This window comes from Trachemys scripta, chromosome 3, assembly GCF_013100865.1.
Source record: "Trachemys scripta elegans isolate TJP31775 chromosome 3, CAS_Tse_1.0, whole genome shotgun sequence".
Taxonomy (NCBI): Eukaryota; Metazoa; Chordata; order Testudines; family Emydidae; genus Trachemys; species Trachemys scripta.
The window spans coordinates 36,101,506-36,128,436 of NC_048300.1; the positions used below are offsets into that span (position 1 = coordinate 36,101,506).

Sequence of the window (26,931 nt, forward strand, 5' to 3'; positions counted from 1 at the left end):
TATGGGGCTAATGAGAAATAAAATGTCTTGCTAACAGAGTGCATTAACTTTTTCTACACTGAAAAGTCAGGAGTAAACTGAATTATTTTTACTTGCTTGGATTTATATTGCTTGGATTTCCAACAGTAAAATTTCAGGGAAATGGCTCTATTAGAATTATGAATTCTGTATTTGGAGTGTAAGTTGCTTGACACTGACCCGTTTTAATGCAGAACATTTCTTAAAAGAACAAAGAGCAAAATTAAAGGTGATATTCTTAGCCTGAAAAAATATATGAAACCCAAGATAGCATAATCTCTTTATTTTTATGTGTATACTGTAAATTACAAGAGAATTAATGGTGACCTGTTGAGTATTTTACCTGGGAATGGGGATAGCTATTTAGCGTAATTGGTATTTTAATAAACTAGGTTCCTGCACTAGGATTCTTTATTTTAGGTTGCTGCATTGTAGAATGTTTCCTTCTAGATACACTGTTTAAAATTCAGTAAGATGGTAAGAGATAAGCCACAAATATGGACTATCGTGCAAGCTCTAGAGATTTCGTTAATCTGACCTAGATGTTCTTTTGATGATTGAGACCTGCTGTATATGAAAACACTTCTCAATTTCAAAATGAAACATAAGAATATCTGTGGTATAACTCAGCTGTCCTTGTAGTGACAGGCACATCAATCATTGCTGAACAGGAAAGGATTTACTATATAAAGTTTGCAGCTTTGGAGCATTTAGATCATTGGCGTTGAGATCAGCAATGATATTGGAAGTTGTAAGTGAATGCAGCATTTGCATTTTGCCATGTCACAAAGAGGATTAACTACAGATAAAAGTAACATATTTTTTTCTTTTTAATTTTCAAGAGCTTGTTGTATAAGATGTTAATTCTTATTGATTCAGTTTTCAGTGTATTTTGCATGAAAGAGGCATATATGAACAGAGGCATATAAATCCCAATAATTTTTACTGTTACAACATAGTTTTATTGTGTACGCCTTTTACTGAGTACATTGAAACCTATACAAGAGACCTGTTTTTGCATAACCTCTTGTCTTGAGACCATTCTACAATATCACCAAACGTCTTGACAACAATAGTGCTTTATCTCTATTGGAAGACTACCTCTGTTAAACAACTGATTTTTATTCATCCTTGTGAAAAGTCACATTAAACAGTTTGCATTATTGGTTGGGCTAGAAGCCCTGCCGGTTATTAAAGTTGCCTCAGTCTCCATTGTTAGACTCTTTTTTCAGTTGTTTATAAATTTGCCAAACATTTTTGGTTTGAAATTTTTTTACCAGTTGTCTTCTCTAAACAGTACTTGAGCCCCTATGCAATGGAGCAGGAACTTTACATGTGTCAGACGGTTGACCTTTTTATCATGATGTGCCTTCTGTCATTGTTAAAATCTGCCCAAATTGGGCCAAGTTATGAGTCTTTGAAAAATCAGTTCGCACATTCTCAGTAAAGACTTCTTAGATTTTAGCAGCTAAACTCTGTGAAGATTCTGTCCACACAGGGCATGTTCTATTTTGAGACTGAATGGGACTTTCCCTGCAGTTGCAGCTCTGGGCAACTGCAAGCTGAACTGGGGCTGTGCCCCTGAACTGAGAGCAAAGAGACTCTCTCTCCTGTAACCTCAATGGCCTCCAGCTGGTCCCAGGAGGAGGAAGCTGCCTGATTCAAATGTGGAGGGGGCAAGGAGTCTGGTAGGGATAGGGAAATAGATAGGGACAAGGGGTATGGGAGGGAGGGGACTGAAGGAAGAGGAGGAGAAGGAAACTAGGACTGATGTGGGAGACTGGGATTGGCTAGGCAAGGAGACTAGGACTGTGAACCATTGGTGTAGGGGGGAGAAGTTGAGTGGAGAGAGGAGACAGATCTGATGACTAACTGAGGTGCAGGGGAAGAATTGAGACTGGCTGGGAATAGAGACTGGGAAAGGGAGCTGATGGGGTGGGGAAAGAGAACATTGAGATTGGATGAAGAGCCCAGTAAAGGAGATTGGGATTAGGAGTCACTGGGAGCAAGGAACGTGGGTGGAAGGAGCAGGCAATGGAGACCAATGTGGAAGAGAGAGAGAGAGACCAGTTGGATGAAGAGCCGGGGGACAGGAGGGGAACTGGGAATGGCTGAGCAAGGAAATTAGGACTGGGACATGAAGCCAGGAGGCAGGATTGGGACCTTGACATGTTGGAGATTATGGGGCAGAAGGGGTCAAGCTTGGAGGAAGTGGGCAGAAGTCTGTGCCTACTAGAGAACACCGCCCATCTGAGCGGAAATAGAACCCAAGGTTCCTGAATCACTCTGACCATTCCTCTGCTGTCAGCAAATATCTGTGACATATCCACTAGCCAAGTGTTCCATCCCCCTTAATACTTGTTCCTCATAAAGGATAACAACCTTCTCCTGGTATCAATTATTTCATTAAGTCAAGTGGCAGAGTCTTTGTGGTGGATCTAAAAGCTCCATCCCTGCTGATAAACCCTACAGGTGTCAGTATGATGCCACATAATGAAATTTCAGTTTTTCAGTTTTTTGCTTTTAAAAAAAAAAAAAGCCCTAGGAAATTACACACAGTCTGTGTTAAGCGTGTTAAGATTGCAAAGTTGAGCACTAAAGGGTCATATTTTTTACAGAAGCTTGAAGGTAAGGGGGGATTCCTTCCTAACTCCAAATTTGTCATTCGTTTAATCCCCTTTATACCCAAAATGCCACTGATACCTAAGTAAGAGGCCATTCTTCTTTGATTGCTGATCCCTGTGTGTATTGCAGTGTGGGTGTGTGAACGTGGCAGGAGTCAGAGAATTTTTGCAAGCAGTGTGCATTGGGTCTGCTCTTGTGCTCTTGCCTTTCTCTGGCTTCCAATTGACGGCATAAAGAATGGAGCAGCAACTGCCTTTCCAATTCCTTACCGCTGCATGGCTTGGGTCGGAACTTCCAGTGTCCAGAGCTTTTCTTTGATTCCTTGGATCTGTAACTATTTCAAAGTTTCCCTTTAGTGCCTTTTGTATGTAGTTCTTTGTAGTTTAGTTTTTTAGCTTTTTAGCAAAGTTTTCTAGTTGGATATATTCTTCACCTCAGAGACCCCTCCCCCAAAATAACCTATTACAGATATTGCAGTGTGCCCCGAACTGCAGCCTTCAACACTTGTGTGTCCTGCCCTGTTCCTTCTTGGTCAGTGGCAATCACCAGCACTGTTTGTACAGTCTCAAAGAGACACATGTTGCCACTAGGTGTAATGTATGCCACGTCTTCCTAGCTATACCTGTGAGGTGAAGGAACGCCATCTTAGAAAATGCCTTATGGAAAAGGCCGTGGGGCCACACTTGGCCTAGGCCGAGGGATCTCCCCTGTACATCATCCTGAGTCAAGCTTGAGCACTCTTCCTGTTCTTCGAGTGATGGTCCCTGTTGTATTCCACTGAGGGTTATGTGCCTGGAGCCGGAGCTTTTCAAAGTAGTAGCATCTGGCAGTCCGTGCATGTGCCCTTGTATTGCCTTGTGGTTTTACCTGAGGCGATAAAGGGTGGGGCGAACTGACCTCATCTTCAGTTCCTTCTCACTGCTACATGGTCACAGTTGGAGCTGTTGCCTTCTCTCTCATCCTTTATGCTGCACTTTCCAGCAAAACTGTTTTTCTTGTATATAGTTCAGATTTTACTGATTTTTTGTAGTAGTAGTAGTTTTAATGTTCGCAGTGATTTTTTTGTAGTATTAAGGACTTTGGAATGCTGCTTTAGTGGCTTCCTGCCACCCCCTCACATCCCAGCACCCATGTCTGGGTACTGGATTATGCCAAAGACACCAGGATTCAAGGTCTGCACTTCCTGGCCTTGCTTGTTTTCGCTCAGCGAAGAACACCAATGCTGTCTGTACTGCTTGGGGGGGGGAGCCCACATCACATCCAGGTGCAGAATCTGCCTCTCCTTCCCTGCCCTTACCTGGGAAGGCTGGGCTCTAATCCTTAAGAAGCACCTTGTGGAGGTTCCCATGGAGCCGCAGTCGGATCCTGGCTGGGGAATGGGGGGGTTCATGAGCCAGAGCAGTCCAGGAATGCATCTCCTACCACAGAGTCCCATTCCGGACCTGCCAGAACCAGCACTATGGACCCTATGCTGGGGCCTAGCCATGAAACATGGAAGCATGCACATAAGGCAGTAAGTCTTCCTTCGGATTCAGGGAAGAGGCTGCACCATTTACAAGTTCTAGCCATGGAGCAGGGGGCATGTTCCAACGCTCCCAAGAGTGAGAAGAATCATAGAATTGTAGGACTGGAAGGAACCTCAAAAGGTCATCTAGTCCAGTCCCCTGCACTCATGGCAGGACTAAGTATTATCTAGACCAGTGGTTCCCAGACTTGTTCCGCCGCTAGTGCAGCAAAAGCCCCTGGCAGATCGGGCTGGTTTGCATACATGTCACGTCCGCAGGTTCGGCCGATCGCGGCTCCCATTGGCGGCGGATCGCTGCTCCAGGCCAATGGGAGCTGCTAGAAGTGGTGGCCAGTACGTCCCTTGGCCCACGCCGTTTCCCGCAGATCTAGACTATCCCTGACAGGTGTTTGTCTAACCTGCTCTGAAAAATCTCCAGTGATGGAGATTCCACAACCTCCCTAGGCAATTTATTCCAGTACTTAACAACCCTGAAACTAGGAAGTTTTTCTTTAATTTTTTTTGGGGTGGCAAGTGTTACACTGACTCATATTTAGTTTGTGATCCACTATGACCCCCAGTTCCTTTTCTGAAGTAGTCCTTCCTAGACAGTCATTTCCCATTTTATGTGTGCGCAATTGATTGTTTGTACAGGCCTCCAGTTCCTCTGAGGATTCAGACACTATGCGTGCTGTTTCAGAGGTATGCCTACCAGAGGGTTTTGATGGCACTATCTTGCTCTACCCAGGAGGTGCAGGACAATTGGACCCATCTACTCGACATCTTGAATGCATCGGTACCGGCCAGAGTTGCCTTATTGATCAATGACGCCATTCTCCAACTGGCATGCACCGTATGGCATATCTTAACCATGTGCACCCCTACCCCAAAGGGAGCGGAAAGAGGTACTGTGTCCATCTCATGGGGTCTGAGTTTCTGTTTTCCCACCCTCTGCCTAATTCCTTGGTGATCCAGGCTGCTACGTAGATGGCCGGGCAACAGTCCATGCTCCACCCCCTCTAACAAGGAGGGCAAGAGGTTAGACCTGATGGATAGAAAGGTCTTTTCCTCGGCCAGCCTCCAGTTCCAGATCTCGAACAACATAGTAATCATGGCCAAATATTTGACTTTTTGAACTATGGGCAGATGGCAGGTTTTGCAGATTAAACTACGTCAGAAAGATTGTATCTGCTTCCAGGCTATTTTGGAGGAGGTCAAGTTGGTCTCTAGGACCATACTTCAGGCTGCAGTTGATTACGCAAATAATGGCGACTGGAATCATCATGAGAGGAAATCCTGGTTACATTCCTCAGGCTTCCTTAGAGTTTCAGAGCACAACTGAAGAACTCCCTTATTTGATGAATCACACCTCTTCAACCAGAAGATGGATGATTTTTTACAGTCACTGAAGGACTCTAGATCCACCTTATGATCCGGCACCGAAACGAAAAATGTTACCAACCACCACCTACACGACGCTACTTTTAACTCCCCAATTGTACCACCAATGAGCCTACGAATCTCCATAGAAGCACCCGAAGATCCACAGGTCTTGTCCTCCCGGTCCTCCAGTGCAGCCCTCCACACAGCACATCTAATCTTTGCGTAAGCATTATTTCTGAGTGCATCCCAATACTCTTGTTGACCACTCCATTTGAAAGCTGTATAAAACTTTCTACCATCATGGAGCGCGATAACAGAGAAGTGGGTTCTGGATGTTATTCAACATGGCTATACAATCAAGTTTACGACACTACCTCCTCCCCCGTCCAGAGTTGGTTTCAGGAATCGCTTTCACAGCAGTATTCTTACCCTAGAGGTAGACTCCCTGCTGCAGAGAGGAGCAATGGAACCAGTCCCTGCAGCCTTTCAGGGTACAAGGTTCTATTCCAGATATTTCCTGGTAACCAAGAAGAAAGGAGGATGCAGACTTGGATCTCTGACATCTCAAGTGTTCCATTCACAAATCAAAATTCTGCATGGTCATGCTTGCAGCCATCATTCCCTCTCTAGAAAAAGCCATGCAGTTTAAGGCTCTCAATATGCAGGATGCTTACTTCCTGTCGACATCCGCTCGACCACAGATGGTTCCTGAGGTTCACGGTGGGTCTGCGACACTTCCAATACAGGACTCACCACTGCTCCACAAGTCTTCACAATTTTTTTTTTCTGTGATAGTGGCTTACCTCCAACAGCAAGGAGTCCTCATCTACCCTTACTTGGCCAACTGGATACTGGCAGCGCAATCCAGAAGGAAGCTCAGGAATCAACATCCCTGCTCCTTCTACTCCTCTCTTCCCTAGGGGTGAGTGTGAACATTGAAAAATCAACTTTTCACCCTACAAGGTCCCTGGAGTTCATCGACACATGCCTCAGTGCGGCCTCCAGATGTGCTTACCTGCTGAAAGACACAACGGAGTCTACTGGACCTGGTTGCTTCAGTGACATCCAACCCCTCAGTCTCAGCCAGAACTGTTCTTTCCCTCCTCAGCCACAGGGCAGCATGTACATATGTCACAGCGTTTGCTTGCCTGCGCTTCTGCTTCCTATAACTATGGCTGCAACCAACCCATGGACACCATTCTCACCATCCCACCAGAGATCATCACTTCCCTCCGATAGGTGACAGACCCATTCCAAGGCTGCTTCAGAATGCCCTTCCTCCCACCCTCACTGAGCATGTCAATCCTAACAGACTTGATGGCTGTGGAGCACATATGGGATATTGCATGATGCAAGGAACTTGGACCACTTGAGAAGCCAGATCAACATCCTGGAACTTTGGACAGTACACAAGGCATGCCACGCGCTTTTGCTGTCCAACCATAGTGGAAGTCATACAGGGACCCCTACTCCAAGAAGAAGAGGAAGTTACTTACCTTGTGGTAACTAAAGTTCTTCAAGATGTGTGGTCTCTATCTGTATTCCACTCACTTGCCCACCTGCTCTCCTTCCCCTCTGCTTTGGACCTTTACTGGCTTCACAGTAGAGAAGAAACTGGAGAGGCAGTTGGTTCAACTCTCCAGTTGGCAGAAAGGGGGGCTTGAACTGGGGGGCCTTCCACATCCCAGGTCAGTTTCCCAACCATTAAGCTAAAAGTTATCATAGAATCGTAGACGTATAGGACTGGAAGGGACCTCAGTAGGTCATCTGCCTTGAGTGCAGGGGACTGGACTAGGACTAAGTAATAACTAGACCATTTCTAACCGGTGTTTGTAGAACCTGTTCTTAAAAACCTCCCAGGATTCCACAGTCTCCCTAGCCAATTTGTTCCAGTGCTTAACTAACCTGACAAAGTTTTCCTAGCGTCCAACCTAAACTTCCCTTGCTGCAATTTAAGCCCATTTAAATTGAGGTAGTCTCCCTCCCTCCCCGCTTCTTACAAAAATGGCATAGGTGCCTAATGCCAAGAGAGTGTTTGCAGCTGAGAATCCCAAGCAGTGGGAGGCACCTCTCTACAGCCAAGGTTTAAGTGCCTGTTTCCCTGAGAGGGTCTGACTTAGCATAAACCCCTCCCCATGACATCTCCCATTGATTAGTTTGGGTAAGAAGCTGCATGGTATACACTGGCTTTTGTGACTCTCTTTCTGAGCTGCTTATATCTCATGATTCACTGTACCTTTCACCTAGGTGCCTAACTCAGGCTTTGTGAATCCCAGTGATTTTCTAGGGACCTAAAAGTTGGACAACACTAAGCATCTCCTAAGTTCCTTTGTGAATCTAGCCCATGCTATCTAAATGGCTTTCAGTTCCTATAAATGTCTTTGAGACTGTTCTTGCACCTTACCATGGCAATTAGCTTAACAAGAGAGCTTGAGGAGACCCCTTGACTTGAGTACTTTCAACCTAAACAAAGTTCGAGAGTCTCTCTACTTAGACTTTTTTTTTTTTTTTTTAAATTGGCAGATTTCTAATAGCACAGCATCTTCTATAGCATATACAGAACTTTAAACATTATTTTTATTTCAGACTTTTTACATGGGTTTTTCTGCTCCCCTGACAAAATTTATAAGGGTCTTTCAGACAATCCCAAGAGGAACAATACCAAATATTCTCATTCCTCATATTCTGTGTATGTGCTACCTTCTGCCCCTTTGGTTTCACCTTTCCTCCTGCTGTTTGATAAACAATCTCTTAATAAGGCCTGGTGAAGAGCAGGCATGTAAAGTCCCTTCAGAATAATGTATGAGGGTTTGGTGGCATCATGTTAATTAATCAGACAAGAAGCGTGACTGAGCACTGAGAAAAAAGTCAAACTATCCACTAAATGCTGGAAATGCACTAAGTAAATTGAGAGACGAGAGAGATGTTTTATCTCTAATCTATGTTGTAGTAATCTTAGTTTTACTCCTGGGGGAATTCTGCACCACTGCGCATGCACAGAATTTATGTCCCCTGCAGATTTCTTTGCTTCCCTGCAGAAAAATGACTTTCTGGTGGGGAAGCAAAGGGAAGCCACGAGCGGTCATGTGACCCTCCCCAGAAGTATGTTTTGGGTGACCATGGCAGCCAGCAAACAGGTAATCCCTGTGGGGCAGCAGGCAGGACTGGGGAAGACCCGGCTGGTGGTTCCTACCCTGTGCCAGGCTCAGCTGCTAGTCCTGGGTGGGCTGGGGAAGACAGGACTTCCTCTTCCCCTGCATGGCATCCGGGGCTTGTTGAGACCCACCCCCAGATGTCTCCCCCAGCTGTAGGAAGCTCTGCAAACTCCTCCCCGTGCTTTCTGCACCCATCGCTCCTCTGGTGCAGGAGCAGGGATTGCTGTACAGGGAGCTGCTCCCCCGTCCACCCAACCCCCGTGCATCCAGACCCCCTCATACCCAGACCCTGCTGCCGAACTTCACCCTCCTCCTGCACCCAGAGCCTCCCTGATGAGCCCCACTCCCCCTGCACCTGGATCCCCACCCTACTGAGCCCCAACCAGCTACATCTGGATCCTCACCCTATTGAGCCCCACTCTCCCAGCATCTGGACCCCTCACTCTGCCCACCATACCCCTTGATGAGCTCTATCCCCCTCCTCCCCTTCCCCCCGCTGATCACCTGGACCCCCTGCAGAGTCCCATTACCATTGCATCCAGAATCCCCCAATGAGCCCCTGTGCAGCCTGATCGCACCCGGATCTCCCACGGAGCCACCCGTACCCAGATTGCCCCACACAGAACCCTCTCAACCTGCAACTGGATCCCCCCATACTAAGCCCCTCCACAATTGGATCCTGCCTTGCTGAGCCTGCCTGCCCACGCCTGGTGCACTTGGCATGGTGCGGCAGGGCCCTGGGGTGTTTCTGGGGCAGGCCTGGTCCTTGCACCGTGTCAGGGTTGGGTGCAGCCTCACTGCTGAGTCCGTGTCCCAGGAGGAGCTGCACAATGATCTCCCACCTCTGTGCAGCCAGTGGCCTGTGCTCCCCAATGCCATGCTGGAGCCTCCACATTTATTTGACCAATAAAATTTGCAGAATTTTAAAATTTTCTGTGTAGAATTTTTATTTTTGGTGCAGAATGCCCTCAGGAGTATTAGTCGTTGCAGTGTGAAAACAGTAGGTCCACAATTTTCAGATTTAGATATGATTTTTTTTCTTCACTTAATGATGTCCCTTTAAGTTTAAAATAATTACTTTGATTCTGTTCTGAACTATTTCTGGTTCAAAATGACCCATTTTAAGACTGTAGAATCTTAAGCAGCTAGATTTTTAGCAAAGTCAGGAAATGTAAAGATTAATGAGGTGATAATTTATCACAGTATTGCACAAACTGAATATTTTATCCTATATAGTTTACAACTGTAAAAGGAATGTATTAAAGTAATTAAAAAATGCATTAAAAATAAGACGTCAGTATGTGTAATGTCTGAATTAACACTGCTGTTGGAACCTTAAATTTTGTATTTCCTTACTTACAGTTTTAAATGTGCAGCTTAGTGTTGCATTAATAAGTTTTTCCCCCTTTAATTGCTTTGTCTTTAAAAGGGGGGGAGGGAGATGAGGAAGAGAGACATTCAAAAGCTCTTCGGTTTTTGGAGTTGGTAAGCTGTTTGCTGTATAGCTTATACAGCTTGCAGAGCTTACGAAATTTACCAGAGGAACTTTGTCCTTGAACCATGTATTTCAGATTTAGTCTGTACATGTAGATTTGAGCAAATCTTCAGCAGAATGTTCTTGGTATGCAGTTTTTGAACACTTTCTTACTTTAAACCATCTTTTTTCCAGCCAAACAAGGGCAATAAAACCTCATTGAAAATTATGTCCCTACCAAGTTTCAAAATTTAGACATAGTTGCTGTACTCCAGTTCATTGTTTGAAAACAAAACACAAAAAAGTAGTTGGAATTTTTTTTTTAATATATTCCCATAACTCAAAACAACTGAAAAGATTTGACTCAGACTTAAAAAAAAAAAGGCTCCCCCTGAACTAAGTATAGAAAATCTCACCTGAAAAGGGAGAAGTGTTATCACATTATAAGGAAGTGAAAGCAGGGTTATAAAGTAAATTATTTTGCAACCTTAACTGTCCCCTCAATCACTGGTATTCTGTGATTCCATACCCACAGACTTCAATCCTTATTACAGAATAGTACTGCAGAATCTCGGCTTTATTTTAAACAGTATATCTAGACCTTAAGATTTTGAAGAGGATCCTGAAAACATGAACCAGGTGTAAACTGATGCAGTGGTATCTTCCTCCTGAGTCTGTAGAGAGCCTGAAAAAATAGCTGTAAGATGAATTTGTTGTGGAATTTATGCTATCGTGTATGTGTCCTGAATATAGTGGTTGCTACCTGCAACTGCTATAATGCACACTGGATTAAGCTTGTCTTCTGGTGAGAGTGTTGTAGCTGGGACAGAAGCTGGCACTAAAAACTAATGGAATATAGTAGGAAAATTTCTGGTACTAGATGTTGGTGGAGTAGGGATGTAAATAGATGCTGCAATTGGAAGAAAGAGTTGGAGACCAGGTGTTTCAGTTAGTGAGTAATTGCTACTATTCTGGGTGAATATTTCATGAAGACAACAATTTGTGAACATTTGGCATACTTCTGAAGGAGTGAGAGATGACTGGTGTGTATTTGTAGTCCAAAATATGAGTATTTTGTAATGGGAAAGAATGAAATCAGCAGGGTGATATGTTGTTTATGATGATCTATCAGAATATATAGCGCTCTGGTTGTCTGTAGTTGTGTGGGTCTGTAGATTCACGTTGGGCGTGTGTTGAAAATGATGGCAGAAAAAGTAAAGTGTTGCATGCTCAGAGTTTTCAGTTGCTTTTACTTACATTATGAACCTTTTTTCTTCAAATATCAAAAGCTCTTGACAATAAAAAATCAAGTCAGACTTGTGGTCTTTGAAACAAACCATTCTTGAACTATGATATTTTTTAAAAAAAATGCATTCTTGTTTCAAAAGGTCACTTTTTCACTATTACCTATCCGAATGGCTCAACTAATGTCTGAGACTTTAACAAAAATCCCGTTCAGTCAGAGAACCAGCATAGCAATTTTCAGTCCAAAAGTACAGTTGAATTGAAAATATATTTAGAATGAAACATGGTTATTGTTTCTGCAGCGTCACCAATACAACCTTTGCATTTTTTAAGTCAATTAGGATAAATGTTTAGAATTGTGAGAAGTCATCTTTGAATCAACCATAAAATACTTCATTATGACAACATATAATTACTTTTACATTTTAAGAAAATACTTTGGCTAAGTAAACTGACATTTTTGTTTGTGCGGAAATCTATTTTGCAGACACCAGGCTTCAGAGCTCGTCCTGGGAGGCTGCAGTGGTTTGCTGAGAAGTGTATTGCAACTAAACAGGTACATCTATTGCATCATGTCTCCTGTCTGTTTGTGATTAATACTTTAATGGTAATACACAAATAAGTTTTGAAGTATTTCATGCATATCACAATTTACATAAACAGTAATGATGTAAATTGATACTTTATATTTAGTGAAAAATTATATGCAGTCTTATATTTACATTTCCAAATTTTTGGACTGAACATGTGTGTATATACATATTTGTGAGCTGCATATGTGATTATACATATAAAAATTAAATTAAGCCATAGTCTGATATACAGATATTTTATGTTATAACTTTTTTCCTTGTTTTCTCCCCCCCGCAAAGATGGAAACTTTAGAAAATCTGGTGGAAATGACTCAAAAACTATTTGAGTGTGATAGAGATCATATGTACTACTACCTCCTAAAATTATACAGTAAGTTAACTGAAAATCTTTTCTTTTGCTCTATTAGAAACTGTTATTCCAGTGATAACTTTGTGGGAATTTTAATTTTATTAATAGTATTTGAAAAAGCCTTAAACTGTGTAATGGGAACAGAATGTAAGTTTTTGAACTGGTTTTGGATTTTATATTAACCAATTAAAACTATATTTCTCAAAAGGGCCGTTCTCAGTGTTGATAGTAATGATGTGTAGCACAGCTCTTGATAGGAACTTTCTGACTTAGGTTTGCTTTGCTATCTACCAATTCTGTTTAGGCTACTCAGACAATAAACTCCGCATTTTTGCTATGAATTCCTTCTCTGCAACCCAGAAACTTTTCCTTTGATTCGTAACATGATCTTTTGTCACAGATCATGGAGAGATTTTTTCCTGGCTTGTGAGGTGGCCTGAGAAGTGCCCTTTGTCCCTACTTTCACTGAACCATTTGAGCTTTGTCAGCTCATCCAAAGAAAATACCAATGTTGCCATGTTTCAAAACTCTTATTCTACTTCATTTGTCTGAAGTTACATCCATAGTTGTAGCAAAATATAGAACCGATAAAAGTTTTAACCTTGTTGGCTTTTACATTTTTCAATTTATTCCATTTTTATAAATCAAGTAAAATACTTGAGAAACGCCTTAGGTTTTATTTATCATGGATTCCATGTATTTGTAACATGCTCCAAAGTTTTACCAATAACTTGTTTGTTGCTGTGGCCGTGATTTGTGCCTTTGGATGAGTGTTTTGTTTTGTGGAGGGTTTTTTGGGTGGGAGGGAAGGGAAAATGGTTTAAAATACAGAATTAGTTATGTGATCGCTCTAACCACTTAATTTTGGGGTCACTTTCTGTAGCAGAGATTAGATTCCCATTTTCTTTATATTTCACAGCATTAATAAAAATTAGCCACAAATATGTAGACTGCCTGCAAGCAATTATAACTGGGTGAGATCCCTTCCACTCACATAAAGCTGGTTCAGGCTCTGTATGGGTGTGTTGGGGAGGGATAAAATACAACTCTCTACTGCAACCCAGGGCTAGGGTTGCTGCAGAAACCTGCCTGCCAGTGATTTCTAGCCATGATCTGTAATAGCCATTGCACTCCCGCTGTAACTGTTGCTGAGTTTACTGTGTCCACTGGATCTGCAGACCCTATGTTACTCCACATTCATGCCCAACTATGTGGGATCAGCCTGGAGACCATTTCCATAACACACAAGAGTGTAGAGCCACTCCACCAGCATAGCCTCCACGCAGTAGCTACGTAGGGCTTTAGTGGTATAGAAGGCCTCGTACTGACCCTCCATCCCCTGAGTAATTTTCATCCAGTGTGATTGGCCTGTATACCAGTTGGTCAATTTACTACCTTTTGGTTTTAAAATAATTTGAAGAGGGAAAACCCCTGCTAATTTCTGTTGCAATTCTTTGTAGTTGGCATTGATATGAAGATTCTGTAGCTAGATTTGTTTGGTTGAAAGATTATAAAAATTTCCATTTTCCCCTAATCAGTCTGTGCATAATTGCTATTTGTCTCGTGATCTCTGAGCAGGATTTTTAAATAGATGGTCCCTTTCCCCATAATTACATAGCCCAAAACCCTATCCCATAAATCCAGAAATCTTTAGTCTGACTTTTCAATATAATTTGTAGTGGCTTTTTTCTGTCTACAAAGGGGTTGAAAATGTGATCATTTGCCAAATAACTTTTTTAATCTTCTATTGGAATTTTTAAGTATGCCAGTAATAGCCCCAACCCCGTTTGTAATCCACTAGAGATTATATTGACTAGCATTGTATTGGAAACCTTTTTCGGGAGGTGTGAAACTTTTTGCTGAATCGGGTGTTTCTGCTGGCAATATCAGATCTCTGAAACAGACAGTTTTTTAATTTTCTCTCCTGCTTCTCCTATCCCCATTTTTCAGGACATTTAACTAAAAATAACCTTTTTATAAGATAGGAAGAAATTTGATTAATGTGACAATTAAACTGAGTATCATTAGAGAAATTCCATTATATAAGAACGTGATTACTACATTGTCTGCAAAATGTTATGGAAAGTTCTGAGTCAACCTTCAGGAAAGAAAGCATTTTTCCTCATCATCAGTGTCTCAAAATGCCCTCCTAACATCTTTCATAAACTTCCAGGTACCTGTACAACTGTTCTATACACACTGGCTGTGATTTGCATTAATGTCAATACTTCTCTGGCCACATAAAAGAGCATTATCATATTTTTATTTAGTTTGTGTTTGTAATGGTGGGTCACCAGAGACTATAGCATACATGTGTAGTTTTGATACTTGGATGGTCAGTTAATAGTCATTTTGATAGTAGAAAAAAAGATTTACAAACTTGTAAAGTTAGCGAAGTCACATTATATTGTAGATGTTGTAAAGGCGTGGGACTCACCCCTGCGGCGCCTCCTGCTGGTTGTCTCTAGGAATTAGCTTGTCCAGCTTCCGGAGCACCCTCTGCAGGCCGTTGTCCTGCTGCCGCTGGCCCCCATGTCCCTCCCAGGACCCGGTGCCCCTTGTCTTTGTGGGCTGCCCCCTGGCAATATTCCCACAGTCTCAGGGTCTCCCCACCTAGGGGAACCCCCCAACCCTTTATCCCTGCCTTGCCTCAGTCCTGGGCTACTGCCAGTCACCAACTAGCCCCCGTTCCCTGGGCAGACTGCAGTATAAGTCACTCATCACTGGCAAGGAGGGTTTGGACCTGCTGCCTCTGCCTTCCCATGGGCTGCCCTCTGCAACCCCCAGTACCCATTGGCCTTCTGCTAGGCTGGAGCCTCCCCAGCTCCTCTACTTTTCCCCAGACCTTGTCCACTCAGGTACTCTGCCCAGGTCCCTGCAGCCAGGTCCATCTCCCTCTACAGCTAGAGAGAGACTGCTGAGCTCCTGGCTCCCAGCCTCTTATATAGGGCCAGCTGAGGCCTGATTGGGGCGTGGCCCAGCTGCGGCTGCTTCCCCAATCAGCCTATTAGCTGTTTTCCCTGCTACAGCCCTCTCCCAGGGCTGTTCTAAGCCCTTCAGAGCAGGAGCGGGGTAACCACCCTGCTACAATGTACTTGCTACAACTGTTGTAAGATGTATGTATAATTTCTTAATAATTTGCTCTGAAATAACAGATTTTCAGGAATGATTTATCTTAATGTTGATTTTGCTGTTCCGTGCAGGAAAGATTATCATTGCCAGAAATTATACCATATATTTTCAAAAATGCTGCGTATTCTGGTTACCTGGAAGCTTTGGGTACCTGTTTTTCATGTTCTAGAGATTAGATACTGAACAATATGTTTGTATCAGAACATTAGAAAGTATTATAAAAATCAGCAAAAAACTTCAGGAAAGGTCAAATAAAATCTGTTGGCATGGATATTTATCAAGAAAGCTTTTCAACACTTAGTTCTAATTGTGCAAGGGAAAACTTATCATTTAAAGCCTGAAGTTGTATGACACATTGTTTAACAAATGTGCAGGGTTCCCCTCCCCCCCAAGAATGTAAGCTACATCTTAACAATTCCATATGCCAAGGAATATTTAGCCCAGAGCAATCCACTAACTTCAAAGCACAAACATCTGAGAAGATAACCAAAATATATCCTTTTATTATTAGAACTAGAGATGGTGAGTTATTACTCAGATTAAGTAGTGCTCTTTCTGCAAACTATTAAAAAACTGCCTTTTTACATCATAGAGCAAGAAGGTAGGATGTTTCCTGTCCTGATTAAACTTCCTACAAGCAGAAGAGATGACTACAACAAAAAATGGCTAAAAGCCTATTGTACATCTTTCCTTCATGCCTTTAATACTTTTCATTTTCTCGTATCAGAGGGGTAGCCGTGTTAGTCTGAATCTGTAAAAAGCAACAGAGGGTCCTGTGGCACCTTTAAGACTAACAGAAGTATTGGGAGCATAAGCTTTCGTGGGTAAGAACCTCACTTCTTCAGCTGCAAGTCATTTTCATTTTCTCAGCAGCCTCAAAAAGCTTTAAAACCAAGCTATATGTGTATCTCCATTCTGGCTTTATAAATACTGATTCACCATAATAAAACAACTGGGCCTAAAATATACCCTTGTTTCACCAGGAGGTAGTCCTCCTACTTCCGAACAACAGTCCCCTCCAACAGTTACTCGGTCTGACAGCATGTCTGCTGAGAGTAGAAATCTAAACAGATATAATTTATCAAACTCTGCCACACAAATTCTTCAGTCTGCAAGAAAAGTCGCAACAAATTCCATCTACTCAAATAAATGGAAAAGGTTTGCAGCTTTCTGTCACCATAAAAGACAAAAAACATGCACTTGCCTGCTTTCAACCATTTAAGACCAAGTATCAAAACTGTTCCACACAGGAGTATGATTGAGAGTTCTCATGAAATACCTAGGCAATAATTCTGTATCTGCTTTCAAATTTTAGGCAGAACAAAATTAGTAGCCCTCAATCGAATCTAAAATGTTATCCTGGGTATAAAAAACTGACCCATAATTCTGTAGAACCAAGACATTACAAAGCTGTTAGATGTTTAATAAATCTTCTTTTATCTGAACTTCTGAAATAATCTAGCCCATAAAATTTATCTTCAGTTTTTGACAATTTCAGATAACAAATATCATGTGTATGTGAGACATTCAAAATCAAAGATGCTTTTGCCACTGAGTAAATCCCTCTCTTGGTTCATAAGACTATATCGCCTTTATTGGGAGATGAGCGTTGCTTGGAACCATGAGCTCACCAGAAGTTGATCCTGAAGAAGGAATCTGTTCTAACTTGTGTTGCTCAAGCTGAGACACCGCAGAGAGTTCTAGGGCATCTGCCTCAGGTTGTATATCCTGGAAAAATGCATGCAGGTTACCTTTTATCCAGAAGGAGGGGATCAATCTAAAACCACACCAGATCCTGGTCAAATACTCCTCTTTGAATGTCCCTACCAGTTGGCAGGTGACCCCAAAGACTGACATTGACAAGAAGTTGGCATCAGGAAGTTGACTCTCTCTGAAGACTAGTACTGCCTCTCCCCAGATGTGAGGAAAATGGCACAAAGAGGCAGACATGACCTGTCTTTGTGGGAGAATTAGACATCCACCTTCCAGGGAGAAAACCACTCAGAGGCTAGCTATGCTGGATTGGCCTCAAGCTTGGTGCTGAAGAAACAAGGTTTCGCACCAGCCTTGATGTTGGCTGTAGTGCTGGTGTCCATGTTGGCACCATCTACAGAATTGCTTATGGTACCTAATGTTTCTTCAATGGAGGAGTCTACCAAGGATGTCATTGGGGGGATACAGAGACCTTTTTTGACACTGGTGCATGCTTCCAGCCCAGCAACAAGATTCCCATAGATGTAAGTTCTGTCCCTTGATGAGGTCTATTCATCATCTTTTTCACCAGGGTATACCTTCTCACTGATGTACAGCAGGGAGCCTTCTCCCCTGTGATCAGAAGGCAACCCTGCAGAGCAGACCAGAGGCAGACCATCACATGGATAACGGTGAATTGGCCAACCCCAGCAAATCCAACAATATCAGTATCATGTGCCACCGTGACCCTACTGGAGTTATTGGGATACACCATCTCGCATCTCCATGAGCCAGTCGCATTACCACTGTGCTAGGAAGCAGTCATTTGTGCTATCTTTAGCCAGACCTCCAACACATGACGGTGAGGAGCAGGAACAGAGAGGTGAGGAGGAAAGGGCACCAGAAAAGGAGCCATCACCACATCTCTTCCTATCTCTTCAGCTTTGATACCTTTGCCCGATGACTTCAGTGCATTCCAAGAGCTGTTTACCAAAATTGCTTGTTACAATTTCTGTTCTTCAAATAATGTCCCTCTTTGGTGCTCTACTTCAGGTGCATATGTGCTTCTCAAGCCCTTGAGCAGAGATTTTCCATTAGTTAGGGTCTGGTCAGCACATGCATGTGCGCTATACAACCTTGTGCTGAGGTCTGAGAGTATATAGGGCGCTCCTCAGTTCCTTCTGTACTGCCTCATCCTGAGATGGAGCTCTAGTATGTCCATCTGATGTGTGCTTCAACATGTGTTACAGTTTAGTTAGTGTAGTATTATTTGTTGTTTAGTATAGAATTAGTTAGATAGCTTGGGAAATTCCAGTTTTTTCCTCTCCCCTTTTTTTCTCATCCATTTTTTTTTTCTAAGGACCATATTTAGCCCTGCAGGGCATGCCTAGCTCTTCAGGTTTCAAACACGGTCTTTTTTTGTTGGAGGTGACGGCCACCATAAGTGTATCCATTGCATGGGAAAGTCCCATATCTCCCAAAAGAGTAATTTTTGCCTGACTCTAAAATCTAGAACTCAGAAGAATCAAGAGATCAAATTGAAGCTGCTGATGATGGAGTGCTCCCTTTGACCTGCTTCTGAGTCAGGTCAGGGAGATTTCCCCCCCCCCCCCCCCCCCAAACATCTGGCTCAGGAGAGATCCGGTGACCCTTCAGCTAAGGTCACGCCTAAGAAGGGGAAGATCTTGGAGGACTCAAGGAAGGCTCTGAAGAAGAGAAGCTGTCTTCCACCACAAGGAGACAACTCTCAAGCAGTCCTGAACTCCTGCTAGTTTTTGACTTGGTACCATGGAGGCAAGACTCTTCCTCTGGTACCAATGGAGCAGGGAGATCCCAAAGCACTTTGGAGAAACAGCGGTGGCAGAGCCCTGGTACCATCCACCTCCAGATCGACCCCATCCATGTCAAACTCACCAATGGTACCTTGCCTGCCAGCTCCATCAGTACTGACAAAATCAAAGCACACACTTCAGTCCCAGTGCCTATGCATTCCAAACCAATGGTACCGCCCAAGTCAACTGCAGTGTAGGTACCAATCCACTTCATACTGTAGGAATTCCATTACTCCAGGGACTTGTTAGTGTGAAATGAGACAGTCTGCTTATGGGAACCGAATGATCCTCTGATACCAGGAATCTGCTCTCTGGATTACCGTTGTAGAATTCTCCGCCCTTTTCTACTGGGGCACCTGCACTGGGGGACGTTGAGGCAGAGTCTCCTCCTTATCAGTCTGGGGTTCCCCTCCTCATCATTACAGAAACCCATACTTTGTCAAAGACACGTAGCCATGTCAGGGATGGTGGGATCAGTCCTGGGTGCCACCCCTTGTCTTGTATGTATGTGCTTCCCCAATGGCCATACTGAGATCCTTGTGCAGCGTATTGGGAGCAATTTTCCAGACCTCCCTCTCCATTACATCAGGAAACTAGGGGGTTACAGTCTCCTCCACCAAACCCCCAACATGAGGAGACTTTTGAGGAAAAAGAGACTAGGGCGGACAAAGAGGCTACCCCTCAAACCTCTAATTCATCTGCGAATGAAGCAGTCATGCCTCCTCCACTACCATCGATGGCTGATAACTTTTGTCATTTCCACGACCATGTGAATGGGATGGCAGATGCTCTCCAGATAATTTTTGAGGAGTTTAAAGACTCAAATCACAAACTTCTGGACATTTTGCAGCTGGCAACACCTACCCGGTTTGCCCTACCCATTAATGAAGTATTTCTGGAGGCTTTTTAGCGAACTCCTGCCACCATACTGCCAACTTGTAAACTGGCAGATAAGAATTATTATGCTGTCCCCCAGTGACTCAGAATTTTTCTTTTCCCATCCCTTTCCTAATTCCCTGATGGTAGATGCCGCAAATGAGGAAGGTAGATAGCATTGCTTCAGGTGTACTACCAGGAAGCAAGGACCAAAAAAGTTTAGACCTTTTTGTATGAAAGTCCTGCTAATTGGCAACCCTCCATTTTCAGATCACAAACTATCAGGTGATCATGGCCAAGTATGACTACACAAATTACAAGTTTGCATCTTTTATTGAACATCTTCCACAGAAGCATAGAGAAAAATTCCAGGCATTATTTAGGATGGTCAGTTATTAGCTGGAACCTCTCTGCAGGATCTGTAAGGGGTCAAAGCCCTGTACCAAGAAGAGCAGGGATCAAAGACTCTATTCCTTCTTGGGGGATGCAGAGCTGCTCCCATATCCGAGCTGAGCCATGCAGACTCAGCACTGAGCCCCTCAACATTGGTGAGAAGTGCTCTGGCTTCTCTGAGGGACAGACAGCGATGTGATGCCTGTCATTTCTAGCACCGAGGAAGGACTCCTCTTCTGCGTCCCAGGACTCTTGGCACTGTTAAGCATTTCTGGTACAGAGGAGGTCCACGCCTCAGCAGGACTCTTGTCACCGGTGCCGAGGAAGAAGCAGTGGAAACTGGCTGGGCACTCACCAACTATGAGTTCTGCTGCTCACAGGGAAGTCAGAATGTGTGACCCATGCCGGGCCAATCAGATTCAACAGTTGCCAGCATAGTACTGTTCAATCTGGCCCTGGGAAGGGACCCGTTGAGTCTGGTACTGTTGGACTCTCCTTGACACTACCATCTATGCTAGAGACATTCGAGGCAGCAAGGGAGCTACTATCGTTCCCAGTATCGCCATCCCCAGGTGCCAACTGGCACCAAAGGCAAGAGCTCCTGCAGCACCAAGGTCTCAGGTGCTGTCAAAAGGGAAACCAGCGATTGATGGCACAGAGCCAGTTGCCTTCCTCCCAGCAACGCTTTCCAGCACCAGTAGGTACTGCTCTACAGTGGTCACCAAGTTGGACTCCAAGGCAGAGTCTTCTGCTTCCCACAGGAGCCGGCATCAATCCGACCGCTGTTACCCAGTGGCTGACATAAACCAAGAGTTCCCACCAATGGCCTGGCCAGCAAAGTGGTAAATGCCAGTGCAGTGGCTCTTTTAGAACCCCTGGGCATTTCAACCAGTCCAGGAGTCACAGTTGAGATTGTACTCTGTTGTTTTGGAGTGTAGAGCTCCCCCACCACCTTCCTCAGGCAGAAACCTCAAGCTGGTACCACAGGATCCTTCCAGGGCTGAGGGAGAACAAGGCCCTGTACGCATGCAGGCATCTTCATCTTCCTCACCTGATGAGACTGTAGCAGGGACATCAGTTGCACCCTTTCAGGGCAATTACAGGGCTCATCAGGAGCTTCTCAGAAGTGTTGCTCAAAGCCTGGGGGTTCAGGCAAAGGAAATATCTGAATCGTCTCATGCTTTGGTGGACATCTTGACCTCTTCTGTTCGGTCACGAGTGGCACTGCCCCTGAATGATGCCCTTCTAGAACCCATTAAGGCCCTCAAGCAGACTCCAGCCTCACTATAACTCTCCTCTAAGAGGATGGAGAAAAAGTACTTTGTCCCTACAAAAGGGTTTGACTTTTTATATACCCATCCTCTGCTGGTGTCAGTGGCCAACAAACAGAGGAGACGAGGACATCAAGGACTCCCCCCAAGTCCCCAGGCCAAAAGTGCCAAAAAGTTGATTCTCTTTGGCAGGAAGGTATATTCTACTGGGGGAGACGGGGCTCCAACTCAACATCACTAACCAATGGGTGCTTCTGAGCTGCTGCTATGACTTCAACTCTTGGGGGCATGATGTCCAGTTTCAAAGAGTTGTTGCCACAGGCATCCAGGGTCAAATTCTCAGCTCTAGTCAAGGACGGGAGAGTGGTGGCAAAAGCATCTCTTCAGGCAGCCTTGGACATAGCGGACTCTGCGGCTCAAACCATGGCTTCCACTGTGGTCATGAGAAGAAGCGCATGTCTTCAGGCCTTGGGCCTCCCCTACAAGGTTCGGCAGACTATCCAGGACCTCCCTTTTGAGGACACATTGCTCTTTTCAGAGCAAACAGATGCAAATCTCCACAGTTTAAATGACTCTAGGGCAGTGGTGGGCAACCTGCGGCCCATCAGGGTAATCTGCTCACAGGCTGCCAGACAGTGTGTTTACATTTGCATGGCCGGCCGCAGCTCCCAGTGGCCATGGTTCACCGTTCATGGCCAATGGGAGCTGCGGGAAGCGGCGCAGGCCACAGGGACTTGCTGACCATCGCTTCCCACAGCTCCCATTGGCCGGGAACGGCAAACCGCAGCCACTGGGAGCTGCAGCCGGCCGTGCAAATGTAAACGAACTGTCTGGCAGCCCACCAGTGGATTACCCTGGTGGGCCACATGCAGCCCGCAGGTTGCCCGCCACTGCTCGAGGGCCACTCTAAAATCCCTTGGGTTCCACATCCCGGTTCCTATAAGAAAGAATTTAAAGCCCCAACCATTGCCCTGTTTCTACCAGCCTCAGTCAAGGTAGGACTACAGTAAGAGGCGGGGCAGGAGCTATAAGAGGCCTCATCCCCAGTCCTCATTGGCCCCAGGCCTGGCCCTGTCAGACAAGCGTTGGGTTCTAAACAAACCTTTTGAGGGTACACTTGAGGATGGCATACCAGGCCAGTGTCTGGATCCACCTTCCCCAATTAATGTGGACCAGTTATCACACTTCTGTTGAATATGGGCCCATACCACCTCAGACCGCAGGTGCTACACACACCATAGGACTGGGATACACCCTGCCATTCAGTTCTTCCCCTCCTTCCCTTGCTCCCGCCCGGGACTCTTCTCACAAGCAACTTCTAATCAAGGAGGTGCAAACACTCCTGCAAGTGGGAGCAGTAGAGGAGGTTCCTCCGGAGCCAGGGGGCAGGGGTTCAACTCCTGCTATTGCCTAATCCCAAAGGCCAGTGGTGGTTGTGACGGGTTGGATCACAGAACTCCCCTTGGAAATCACCACCTAATGTGCCAAGACTACTACTGCCCCTGCTTTCCTGTCCTGTCAATTTAGGACTTCAGTGCCCTGCCTGGTTTGAGCCAACCTGCTGCAAACCCAGACCCAGGTTTGAATCACGTCCCCTAACCGCTGCAGGCTTACCTGAAAGCAGCTAACAGAAGTGTTGTCTTTAACACTCAGATGCCCAACTCCCAATGGGGTCTAAACCCAAATAAAGCCGTTTTTAAAGCTTATACAGGGTAAATGCATAAATTGTTCGCCCTCTATAACACTCAGAGAGAGAGAGAGACACAGCTGTTTGTCCACCCAGGTATTAACACATACTCTGAGTTAATTAATAAGTAAAAAGTGATTTTATTAAATACAGAAAGTAGGATTTAAGTGGTTCCAAGTAGTAACAGACAGAACAACGTAAGTCACCAAGCAAAATAAAATAAAACACGCAAATCTGTCTAATCAAACTGAATACAGATAATCTCACCCTTAGATATGGTTCAGTAAGATTTTCCTCAGACTGGATACCTTCCAGGCCTGGCCACAATTCTTTCCCCTAGTACAGCTCTTGTTCCAGCTCAGGTGGTCGCTAGGGGATTCTTCATGATGGCTCCTCCCCCTTTGTTCTGTTCCACCTATTTATATATTTTTTGCATAAGGCAGGAATCCTTTGTCCCTCTCTGGGTTCCCACCCCCTCCTCAGTGGAAAGACACCAGGTTAAAGATGGATTCCAGTTCAGGTGACATGATCACATGTCACTGCAAGACTTCATTACCCACTTGCCAGCACACATGTATACAGGAAGACTTACAGGTAAAACAGAGCTATCTGCAGTCAATTCTCCTGGTTAATGGGAATTATCAAAATTCCAAACCACCATTAATGGTCCACATTTTGCATAATTACAATAGGCCCTCAGAGTTATATTTCATATTTCTAGTTTCAGATACAAGAGTGGTCCATTTATACAAATTGGACGATCACACTCAGTAGATTATAAGCTTTGTAATGATACCTTACAAGAGACCTTTTGCATGAAGCATATTCCAGTTACATTATATTCATTCATTAGCATATTTTTATAAAATCATACAGACTGCAAGGTCACAGTGGTCTCAGACCCATCCTGGACCTGCGAAACCTCAACAGATTCATGAAGAAGCTGAAGTTCTGCATGGTCTCCTTGGCCTCCATTGTCCCCTCCCAGGTTCTAGAGGAATGGTATGCCGTCCTTGCCTTGAAGGATTCTTACTTTCATATCTCAATCTCCCAAGATCAGAAGAAATTCCTCTGATTCATTGTGAACCAGTTTACCCTGCTCCCAGCCTGTCAGCAGCCCCTTGGGTATTTATAAAGTGCATGGCAGTTGTCACGGCCTTCTTGAGTAAGCAAAGGGATAGATTTACCATTACCTCGATGACTGGCTGATCAGGTGCAGGCAAATGTAAGATTAATACGGTCAACCTTCAAGAAGTTAGGCCTGTTGATAAACATGCAGAAATTGACACTCTCCAGTTCAAAGTTTAAAATTTATAGGGGCGGTCCTTGACTCCGTCCAAGCCAGAGCCTTCCTTCCGAAGACCCAGTTCCAGGCCCTAGGCACGTTCACAGAGAGCCTCAGAAACCACCCTACCACCCTGGCAAGAAACTGCTTAAAACTCCTGTGGAACATGGCATTATGCGCTTACGTGGTGCAGCATGAAAGAGTACGACTCAGACCTCTTCAGACTTAGTGTACAGGCTGGAATCGCTTGGACATGGTTGTCACTCTTCCTCCTTCAGTGATCACCACTCCCCTTTCATGGTTGGACTTGAGGACAGTAGGTGCAGGTGTCCCATTCTCAAGACCACATCATCAATATCTGTAGTCACCAACTGCACCTGCACTGGGTTGGGTGGCTCATCTGTAGGTACTCAAAACCCAGGGCCTCTGGTCCCAGGCAGAGCTCTCTCTACACATCAATGTGAGGGAACTCAGAGCAGTGCACCTTGACTGCCAAGCGTACCGGCTCCATCTGGAAGGCTCGTTTGAGCTGGTACTTACAGACAACACAACAGCAATGTTCTATATAAACAGACAGGTTGGAGTGCACTCCTTTCACCTATACCATGAAGCTCTTTGTCTGTGGGAATTCTGCATAACCTACTCAATCCACCTTGGAGCCTCCTATCTTCCAGGAGCACAGAACTAATTAGCTGATTGTCTCAGCAGATCCTTCTCCAGTCACAAGTGGTCCATTCGCCCAGATGTTGTGAAGGACATTTTCCAGATAGACATGTTTGCGACAAGGTACAACAGGAAGAGTGTGCAATTCTGCTCCTTCCTGAATCACAGCCCAGGTTCTCTCACAGACATGTTTCTTCTCCCTTAGAAGGACCATCTCATTTATGCATTCCCTCCCGTTCTGCTTATACACAAGGTCCTGCTGAAGGTCAGAAGGGAAGGATCAACTCTGATCATGATAGCCCCAGCCTGGCCATGTCAACACTGGTTCACCACCCTTCTGGACCTCTCGGTGGAAACACCAATCAGCCTGCTTCCATTTCCAGATCTGAACACTCAGGACCAAGGCTGCCTACATCATCCGAACCTCGAGTCCCTTCATCTGATGGCCTGGAAGCTCCATGCCTGAACTCCTTGGACATAGCATGCTGCAGACAGTTCAAGAGCAGGGAGCAGGAAACCATTCACTAGAGCTACGTACCTGGCAAAGTGGAAAAGGTTCTCGATCTGGTCAGCACAAAGAGGTGTTTCACCCATTCATTCTGGACTACTTACTTCACCTGAAGCAGCAAGAGCTATCTGTGTCATCAATTAGAGTCCAGCTTGCTGCGATTTCAGCGTTTCACCCATGAGTAAATGGCCAGTCCGTCTTCACCGACTCAATCTGTAGTCATTTCCTCAAAGGCCTGGGCAGGCCTTATCTCCAACTATGACAACCAATCCCACCTTGGGATTTCAACCTGGTATTATCCAGGTTCCTGGGTCCCCCATTTGAACCCTTGGCAACATGCACTCTCCTCTACTTCTCCTGGAAGATAGCCTTTCTGGTGGCCATTACTTCATCTAGAAGGCTCTCAGAGATTAGGGCACTTACTTCAGAACCTCTTTACATGGTATTTTTCAAGGACAAGTTCCAGCTGTGCCCTCACCCAGCCTTCCTCCCAAAGTTGGTTTCACAATTCCATAGTAACCAGGGCATTTTCCTGCCAGTCTTCTATCTGAAATCACATGCCAATAGCCAGGAGATGTCAGACATGTGCTTGCCTTCTAAAAGAAAGGACAAAATCATTTTGGAAAATTATTTAACTTTTTGTGGTGGTGGCGGACAGGATGAAAGGTCTTCCAGTATCAGCCCAGAGAATCTCATCGTGGATCACTTTTTGTATCCACACATGCTACAACCTAGCAAAGGTCCCGGCCCTAATGGCACATTCCACAAGGGCACAAGCATTGTCAGCTGCATTCCTGGCACAGGTCTCAATCAGGACATCTGTAGAGCGGCGACGCTTCTTCGGTTCACACTTTTGCATCGCACTATGCCTTTCGTTTAGCAGGCTAGAGACGATGCTGGATTTGGCAGAGCTCTGTTAGTCTACTCGTTAATGAACTCCAAACCCTCCTCCTACATCTGCTTGGGAGTCATTTACATTGGAATGGACAGGAGCAAGCGCTCGAAGAAGAAAAATGGCTACTAACCTGTTCAATGTTTCTCGTGTCCATTCCAACCCCCCCCCCCCCCCCACCCACCCACCCACACACACACACACACCTACACCTCTCTGTCGGAGTTAGCTGGCAAGAAGGAACTGAGGGGGCAGAAGGGCCCTATATACTGGCTCTATGAAGACGTAACTCCAAGAGGCACTAGAGCTGACCTGACAGATACCACCGAGGGAAAATTTTCCGGTGGTAGTGCA

The 26,931-nt window shown here is 44.8% G+C and overlaps 1 protein-coding gene across 1 annotated transcript in view; it reads left to right on the forward strand.

Annotated features, from left to right (window-relative positions):
- LRPPRC (leucine rich pentatricopeptide repeat containing) overlaps positions 1–26,931 on the forward strand; it is a 163,256-nt gene that overhangs the window by 101,796 nt on the left and 34,529 nt on the right. The window contains exons 26-27 of the mRNA XM_034764434.1: positions 11,892–11,960; positions 12,277–12,367. Coding sequence (XP_034620325.1) covers positions 11,892–11,960; positions 12,277–12,367 — 160 coding nt within the window. The remainder of the gene's footprint in view (positions 1–11,891; positions 11,961–12,276; positions 12,368–26,931) is intronic.